This window comes from Equus asinus, chromosome 4 (genome assembly GCF_041296235.1).
Source record: "Equus asinus isolate D_3611 breed Donkey chromosome 4, EquAss-T2T_v2, whole genome shotgun sequence".
Classification (NCBI taxonomy): Eukaryota; Metazoa; Chordata; class Mammalia; order Perissodactyla; family Equidae; genus Equus; species Equus asinus.
In genome coordinates this window covers 120,482,925-120,492,353 of record NC_091793.1, presented here as the reverse complement: position 1 = coordinate 120,492,353, position 9,429 = coordinate 120,482,925, and the positions used below count along the sequence as shown (strand labels likewise).

At 42.8% G+C, this 9,429-nt stretch overlaps 1 protein-coding gene across 2 annotated transcripts in view; it reads left to right on the top strand.

The window, feature by feature from the left end:
- Positions 1-478: 478 nt before the first annotated feature.
- Positions 479-9,429, top strand: part of FRZB (frizzled related protein) — a 35,356-nt gene continuing 26,405 nt past the window's right edge. Inside the window, exons 1-3 of one of the 2 annotated variants that reach the window (XM_070508216.1) lie at positions 479-682; positions 1,430-2,191; positions 9,264-9,311. In XM_070508216.1, coding sequence (XP_070364317.1) covers positions 1,714-2,191; positions 9,264-9,311 — 526 coding nt within the window. In that variant the 5' untranslated portion in view covers positions 479-682; positions 1,430-1,713. Of the gene's footprint in view, positions 683-1,010; positions 2,192-9,263; positions 9,312-9,429 lie in introns of those variants that run through there. The other variant, XM_014835612.3, reaches the window with a different exon arrangement.

Here is a 9,429-nt window from a genome sequence, read left to right as displayed (position 1 = left end):
TTTCGCTCAGTGATTTCCCATTCAAAGGGCAGGGGCCAGGGCCTCTGCAGGTCATTCATTTACAACATGCCCTGAAAAGATGGCGGGGCGGGGGTGGAGGGAGGAAGAGAAGCGGCTCATTAGTGGAAGAAGCAGACCAGGAGGGGATCTGTTTTCTATTTTCTTCTCTAGTTTGGACTCATTTGTATGCAAATGGTTTTGTCATGATCATCATCATCATTATTATTACCTGTGCGGTGTAATTTTCCCACACATTTCTCTCAAGCGTTAGGGGAAATCGTTGATGAGAGGAGCTAAAGAATAAGTGCCATTTACTTTAGTGAGTAAAACAGAAAAAAAAAGTCCCAGTTCTTTAAAGCAGTTTTCACTCTTAAGCTTAATAAGCAAAACTCAAAAGTTCTAATTTTGCAAGGCAAAGGAAAAAAATGAAAAGAAAAAAACTGTTTCTTGCTTCTGGTGGCCGACTTGTAACTTTGCCCGGCATTTCTTCTCTTTTTATGAAAGGCAGCTCCCTCAACCTGGTTATTCAAAATGCAGACCTCTGTAGCCAGGAGCTCTGGGCTGATAAGGCTCCACCACTGCTCGCAGGGGTGGCGTTTTCTGCGACTTGGACGTTTAAAGTGACATCCCTTAAGTGTTTCTCCCTCAGGTCTGACTTTCTGCAGAGCGGGTGCTCACAGAGGTAAAGCTGTAGTTTGCTTAAAGGAAATATCTCCAGGGAGCGAGGGGCTCGGCTTGGGTTCCGAAGCGGGGAACTAGGGGGGGGACTCCTTCGTGGGGAATTGGGGTGGGCTCTTCAGTGAGGGGCTGGGGGCTCTTCTTTGGAGCCAGGGGGCTGCTGCCCAGTTTGGGGGTGCACGGCTCAAGTCAGAGCTGCCTTGGGTTACCGCATCCTCACTGCTCCTCAAGGCTTCTCTCCCCTCCGCCTCCAGCCCACCGACCCTCTCTCCCCCGTCCCGTATTCCCTTCCAGGGAAGCGAGCGGGCGTTGGAGGGCCGGGACTGCCCCAGGGGGCGGAGCTGCCCGTCTGGCCCGGAGGTAGGAAAGCAAAGAGCAGCGGGTCCAGGCACAGGCCTCCCGTCCAGACTTCTCCCGCCGGTCTCTCTCGCCAGCTGCGGTTGTCGCAGCAGCTGCTGCTCACACCAAAAATCGGATCTGTTCGCTCAGCCTACAAGACTTGCAAACTCTTGCTGCACCCTCCTCCCCCATTAGGAGTCTTTCCCCTCTGGTTTCCCTTCCTTCCTCTCCCGCCCCCACCTCGCCCCCGTCCTCCTCTTCACTTTGGAGAATTTCTTGCTTCTTTTAGCACCGTTTTGTAATCCAGGGGACGTGACACCCCAAAGCTCCAAATACCTCAGCTGAATCCTACTTTTGTTTTTATTTCTCCCTCGCTTTCTCTTGCTTTCCTCTCATCTGATTATCTGTGAAGTCTGATGCTTCTGCCAGAGGGAGCGAGGAATAAATAGATGCTGCTGCCCTAGAAGGCTGAGACGTCGGGAAAGAGCAGCCAGAGCGGCAGGGGCGGCGGCGGCTGGACTCGTCGAAGCTCGTGGGACCCCATTGGGGGAATTTGATCCAAGGAAGTTGTGAGATTGCCGGGGGAGGAGAAGCTCCCAGATCATTGTGTCCAGTTCCAGGGGGGAGGAGGAGACGGCGGAACGGGCCTCTCGGCGTCCTCGGCACTGCTGCATCCTGCCCTGTCCTGCCGGGATCATGGTTTGCGGCAGCCTGGGAGGGATGCTGCTGCTGCGGGCCGGGCTGCTCGCCCTGGCCTCGCTCTGCCTGCTCCGCGTGCCCGGAGCCCGGGCTGCAGCCTGTGAGCCCGTCCGCATCCCCCTTTGCAAGTCCCTGCCCTGGAACATGACCAAGATGCCCAACCACCTGCACCACAGCACCCAGGCCAACGCCATCCTGGCCATCGAGCAGTTCGAAGGTCTGCTGGGCACCCACTGCAGCCCCGACCTGCTCTTCTTCCTCTGTGCCATGTACGCGCCCATCTGCACCATTGACTTCCAGCACGAGCCCATCAAGCCCTGCAAGTCTGTGTGCGAGCGGGCCCGGCAGGGCTGTGAGCCCATCCTCATCAAGTACCGCCACTCGTGGCCAGAGAGCCTGGCCTGCGAGGAGCTGCCGGTTTACGACCGCGGCGTGTGCATCTCTCCCGAGGCCATCGTCACCGCGGATGGAGCGGGTGAGTCCTGACACTGCCCAGCCTCTCTCCCTGCCCTGCAGCCCGCTCACTTCTCCGAGTCCTTGTTACTCTCCTGTACTCTCTGATTCTGTCTTTTCTCTTCGGATCACGTCTCTTAATCTCTTAATTACTGTGAAGCACTATTCCTTTTGTCTCTCACCCAGTCACCCTTCCAGACGGATGCACGCTGTTCCAATAGGTGGCCTGTCTTCCTAAAACACTCCGTTTATTTAACTCCCATCACACTGCGGAACACTGACCCTTCACTTTCTGCTCTTTACATGTTGAAGTAACCACATCTTGTAAAGTGATGCTTTTTTCTTACTTTCTTTAGTGTTTTACCTACTTGCCAAGATTGCATGGTGAAAACAGAAAAGTGAAGAACCATTTTCTTCTAATCATTAAAAATGCCAAGATAATTGCAGTAACCTTACTCCAAACCACAGATGTTAGTGGTATGTGTTTGCTCAATATCCAATTTGAGCAATTACCTTCACCTTAAATTTCCCCCTCCTTTCAATGAGAGAAATTTTTCTTCCATTCCAGACTGAAATAGCTGTGAAACATTGCTATGCACTGCTAATTAGCTTCTGTGACTTACTCCAGCCGCAGAGCTGGCGAGTGAAACTGCTGGCCTCCTTTCACATTCCCACATGCCTTCAAGTCATTTTGTAAGTGACATATGGATGAAAGGAGTTATATTTCAGGCATGTTATCATCTACACTCATGTAATGTTATTTTTAATCCTATCCCTTATCGTACTCTTATGCTCTGCAAATAATTTGTCTTTAATACCTTATTTCATGTCCTTTCTCTGTGTGTGCATCAGCCACCCGTTAATTTTGATCTTTCTCTACCTTAAAAGTTTATTGCAGTTCTACATTTAATGGAATCAATCACAAGTTGTTTTCTCATTAGCGTCAGTTGGATTATGACTGTCATAACTCTTAAGACCCCAACTAAACATTGCTCATTATGGTCCATTCAATTATAACTGAATATCCTTCCTACCAATTAACCCAAAACTTGAATTTCACCCTTCATATGCTTTAAAAATAAACTCCATCTTTTATGATTGGCCCTCTTTCATATTCTCCCTGGATCAACTCTGTTCTTAGATGTGATGACCTGGTTGCCTCCTTCCCTGTTCATTTCTTGGGCATCAACCTTTTCGTCTGCGTCTCAACCCTCAACTTGCTCAGCCTAAGCTCATGTCTTTAGTCCACTTCTAGGTAGTAGTTCTTGGTTGTCAGGGAACTGATTTGGAAAAATTGCTTTCTGTGCACCTTGACCTGCTTAACATAAAGTGGGGGAGGTGATGGGGTCGGGGGATTGTCCAAAGATCTGCAAAACCAAAACAGAACAGAAAAATTCCAAGAGCTTTTTGATGATCACCTCACTTAGTTTATCACTCTTCGAATACATCTATTGCCTTGATTTTAATCAAGAACCAAGAACTGGCTGTATAAAGTAATGAGAAAGCAATGTATTTCTTATCAATCCTTGGGCTAAAAGAGCACTCTTGAGCCTTTATACTCACTAATGTCACAGGCCATGCAGGCTCTGGATGAGCTTGGTCAGTTGCTGCCTGGTCTGCCAGACTCTTAGAATCAGTTAAATGCTGGCTCATCTCAGGCCAAGGGCTGGGAATGAGGTGGTTATGGTTCATGCTGAAACGCATTCCTCCCCTTGAAGGAGAAGACATAGTCTGAAACCTCTCTTAGAGATGGACCTCAAATGAGAGAGGTTTGGCAAGGTTAATTGCTCTCAAAAGCCATAGTCAATATGGATGGGAAGCAGTTTCCTTAGGTGGCCCTGAATTCCCTATCATCGTGGACCAAACAATTGCCTCATTGAAGCGCTCAAACAGGACATGCATGGAAACAATTTGTCAGTCCATGGGACCTAATTTCTGAGCGTCTTTGAAATGCCATAATCTCTGCTCTACTGATAGCGTCCTTGCCAAAAAAATAAGTAGAGATAGGTGGCAGTTAGAAACATATTTTAGTGATGGTCTCTGTTCCCCCCTACCTTTACCATAATCTTCAGTGTGACTCAGAGACTGTGGTGGCAGGAGGGAGCTAAGGGGACATGGGGATGGGCAATGGAGGGGTGGAGTCTAGCCTGAAGGGTCCCCTGGCTTCCAAGGCCACCTTGCTGAAAATTACACTCCCTATGCTGGGTCAAACTTTCAGGCACCTGGAATTACTTAGAAACTACCACATGTGGCCAGTTTAATTTACAATGCAATAAACTACTTGGTTTAGTGGGATATAATAGTTCAAGAAGCAGGACTTTTTTCCTTCCTCTAAGTATAAACAGAGTCCCTCTGTCTTATGACTAGAATCTATCCAACTGAACATAAAAATGAGGTCTCTGAATAAAATGGGACCACCATTCACATCTCTTCAATGCCAAGAGGATTCGCAAATCCTATCATTCACATGGATATGTACCCTCATAGTGTGTTGTGACTCCGCAAACCAGTTTAGGGTATTTTACAAGGCAAAATCTTACTGCAATGGAGTATTGCTTCAAAATGCTTTTTGCTTTTGAAATACTGTGGGCAAACATACTTTTATTAAAGAAAAAATCATATCCTGACCAGTACTAATAAATTCATAAATTTATTCTTTTTCCGCATTTTATATTCACTATAGAGTTGTGACTACATGTACAATTGCTCCATCTGTGAATTCAGTTCAATTTAGTCATTCAGCCAGTTAATTAAGGCATTTGGTCAAATCTTTCATATTGTATGGTGAGTAAAGAGTATGGATTTGGAATTGGGCAGACCAGGTGTTGAATCTTGACTCTGCCTCATATCAACTGTTATAGGGAAATTATAAACCTCTCTGATTCAAAGTTTTCTGATGTGTAACATGAGGACAGTACCGCCTACAGCCCACTGGCATGGTGAAGATGAAATTAAGCAGCATATATAGTACCTGTACAGAGCCCTTAACAAATTGCTGCTGCTGCTGCTGCTGTTTTCCTATTATTATCATTGTTATATCAAATTGATATGTTCATTTTTGTTTGTTTTTTTTAAATGGTATGTTGGTCAATGCAGATACAGTCTAGAACTTTTAACAGTTCAGCTCTGGAAAACAAGCTTCACACGGGACCTAACTGGAAAAGCAGATCTTATTTCTTCTGAATATATAAGCTTAATATTTTATTTTATACAAATTGACCTGGACGTCAGGCTTAAGAACAAATCCCTTTGGGAGCAACAGGAAGAAGGAATGGGTCTGATGGATGTCTGTTAGTTACAAATAGTTTATCTCAGAAACATAGAAATTAAGTATTTAAGAAAATTTATGGTATGACATTGAACAGCTATTTATACAACTCCCAGGGTTCGCCATGCCAAGGTCTTTATAATCACTCCTCAGTCAATGCTGGTTTCCGTGGTTGTGTTAACTTGTCACTCCACCTCTTGCTCAACACATTTCTCCAGGCCCTCTCTCGCCTGGCCGAGCTGTGCCAACTTTCACATGCACAAACTGCTGTTTAATCATTTCTCCACTCTCTGAGGAACAGGCAGCCTTTTCTTTAGCCCTGGCTTACAAATATTTGAGGGGCCAAACGCCAAGAAGGAAGAATTATTTAGTGTGATAGGAGGAAAGTGGAATGGAAAGGAGAAATGGAAATTTTAGATTAAGACTAGAGAGAAAACATGATTCTAAGGATCCTTCATCATGTAGAATATTGAAAGGTGCTCTGAATGGGGTAGGAAAGAGTATCTCAGGGTGTTAGGGTATTTAATTTACAGCTAATGCATGATTCTGTTATCAGTGGTAATAGAATCTTACGTAGTCACCAAATCTTATTTTAATATTTCATTTTTTATTACATTCCCACCAAACTTCCAAATAGTTGTTGCAATAAATAGCAACTAAGTTGTACTTGGCCATTCTCTTTCTACTGGGTGAATAGAAAGAGGAGACCAAAAAGTACCATATAGACATATAGTTTTGAATAATTAAGAATTGGCTATATTTCCTCAATTTAAAGAAAACCACAGCTTTAGAGTTATAGTCTCTTAGTTGGAATTCCAGATTTTTCCATTAATGTTGTACCTTGAGCAAGTCATTTGATGTTGACATTAGGGATTGTGCAGAACAAAAGAAATACTCAGGTGAAGCGACTGATAACGGTAAAGCACAATGTAAGTGTTTAAGATCAACATGGTGATGGAGAGGACGTGTCATCTTCAGGAGAAGCATCATTAGCAGCAACAGGACAAGAACTAATAACATTTCACATGTTCTAGGTGCTGTTTTAAGGGTGTTATGCATATTGATTTATTTAATTATCATAATAACTACAGGGTGGGTACTATTATTCTGATTTTGCAGAAGAAGTTAAGTGACTTGTCCAAGTTCATACAGCTGTTGAGGGAAAGCAGATGCAAACCGGAACCTGTTCTATACCACGCTTCCTCTTTTATGAAGAAAGTGGTGATTCCTAACTTTAGAGAGAATGTCTTTTGACCATCGGTTTGCGGTTAAAGAATCCAGTTTTTTTCAGTATATTTTGGAAGCCCATTTATTCATAGCTTAAGAGAATAAAAGGCAGCCCTGGACAATGGATTCCAAGAGATAAGAGATAACAACTTCTCTGGACTTTTGAGATAGCAGGGAACACACATTCCAGATTCTCCCATCTAACCCTGACCCCTCAGTCTCGGCATGCCCCAGAGCGAACTCCTCATTTCCTTACCCTCCTACTGTCTGCTTTTCTACTATTTTCTATATTATTCAAGGCACCACCACACCCATCCTCCAGGCCCTGGAGTCAGTCACGTTTCCACCATTTCTTTCTACCCTACATTCAGTAGTCAAATGCTATTAGATCTACTCTGAATCCAGTTCCCTTCCCTCCTTCTTTAAGGCTACGGTCCTGTTTGGGCCTCACCATGTCTTACACAGATTACAGAAGTGGGATGATAATTGCCTCACTTACCTCCAGTATTGCGCCTCCATGTTCCAACAGTGAGATCTTTCTGAAACGCAATCTGTTGCTTAAAATCCTTTGGTACCTGCGTCTAGCCTTCATGATCTCATCCCTTCTTACCTGTCTGTAGTTTCAGTTCTCTTTGCTTACACTGGTCTCTGTTTTTAGCCCCACTGGGAGGCGTACAGGTCCCTTCGTGAACACTGTAGTTTCTCACCCGGTACCTCTGCACATGCTATCCTCTATCTGGAAAACCCTCCCCAACTCCCCTGGCTCCTTTAGGCTCTTCTTCTGGAAACTTCTATGACTCCTGCCTGAAATCCTTGGGGGCATAAAACCTACTAACAATACCTACTGTTTTAATTTAGGATAATTTTGTTAGAATTCCTACTTTCTGAAGACAATTTTTTGGGATTATTTTTTATTTGAAAACTTTGGTTTTTCTCTCGTATAATTCTAATAATTGACTTCTAAGCACTTTTTAAAGTATAGAAACATTTTCCTGTGAATAAGAATGAAAGAAGAAAACCAATCTCCTAGGTTCAGCTGTTTCAAAGGGTTTTTCCAAGAGAAAAATTTTATTTTTCATTTTTGTTTCAACTTTTCAACACTAAACAATTATTTTAAATGTGGGTCAACATAATTTCATCATTTACAGAGAGATCATTTTTGTATAAATCATATGCGTATTACATGTTTGTTAGACTTATTCAGGAATAGAAAAAATCTTTGCATATTACTGTAATACTTGGATACATTTATCATGAATAAAGTCTTTGACTAGAATAAAAGTCATTAAATTAATAGTGTTTGACTGAGTTGAGCCAAATGTTTTAGAATCAAGTATTTGTTGCCTGCGTATTTATTTATTTATTTGGTGGCTGCTAGCTTTCCTTGGATATAGGGATTATTTTTTGTTTTTCTTTTTGCTGGGGAAGATTCACCCTGAGCTAACATCTGTTGCCAATCTTCCTCTTTTTCTCTTTTTCATGTGGCCACCATCACAGCATGGTTGCTAACAGATGAGTGGTGTAGGTCCATGCCCGAGATCCCAACCCAGGCCTCCAAAGCAGAGTATGCTGAACTTAACCCCTAGGCCACTGAGGCTGGGCCTGGATATAGGTTTTTAAATACCAGCTGGTGAAAGTAATTCATTAATTGTAATTTTGGGTGCTATTTGTCCTAAAATAGTATTAATTCCTCCTTGTTTAATATATTCATGATATGACCTCTGAAGGAAAAAGAAGAAGAATATTATTTTCTACTAGGATAAATAGAGGCATTAAACTCATTTAACCTAAAGTATTAATATAAATATAAAACTCATATGAAAGTGCTGAGTTGAAGTGTCCATAAGAATATGTAGCTAGGCACAACATTGCTCAGCATGGCGATCTGCTAAGGCACTCAGTGTTATTCATTAGAGGCTGCTTTCTTAACTAGAACACAGAAGAACTTTATATAATTATGATTTTCATTACCATTTGTCATTCCCGTCTTCTGGGATTATAGGATGATGAAAAGAGTCAATGGCAATATCTAATTATTACCATGTGCATTAATTCCACTGGCTCGAGAAGTCCCTGGATGGTAGGCTTCCTTTCTCCTGAAGAACTGCTGAGTTTGCAGTTAGCAAAGAGCACAGCGAGAATGCTCTCTGAATGTTTTCTTTAGGCACTAAGAATTTGAATATATGCCAGTAAAGTGTGATACATCTATTTATTGAAGAGGCGTGTTTGGATCTTTTAGTCATCATGAGACAAGTGTTGGGTGAGTGCTAATATGTGCTCAGGCTTTATTGTGACAGGACGCTCATCATTCACAAATTTTGTGAAACTCAAATTTTATTTATTAAATCCTGGAATTTTATTCACAGTGGATGAGGATTCAAAAGAGTATATTGCCTTTCAATCACATGAAAGAGTAGACCTTGTTCTTATTCAACCTACAAATGATAGAGTGCCAACCTCATGACACCAATAAGAATCGAATTCCTTGAGATGCCTGGGTTCTTACCCAAATCAAATTTGTGACTGAATTAGATTTCTATATGAGAATCTTGAAATAATAATTAATGTGTGGTTCTTAATTTATTCTCTCACCTTTCAGATTTTCCTATGGATTCCAGTAATGGAAACTGTAGAGGCGTGAGTGGTGGTGAGTATATCATGATGTTCCTGGTTTTCGTTTGTGGTCAAATTAGTCTTTGATGTTAGCTAGATACTCAAGTCTTGATTGGGGAAGTTTGGCCCTACACTTTAAAGATAAACTTGTA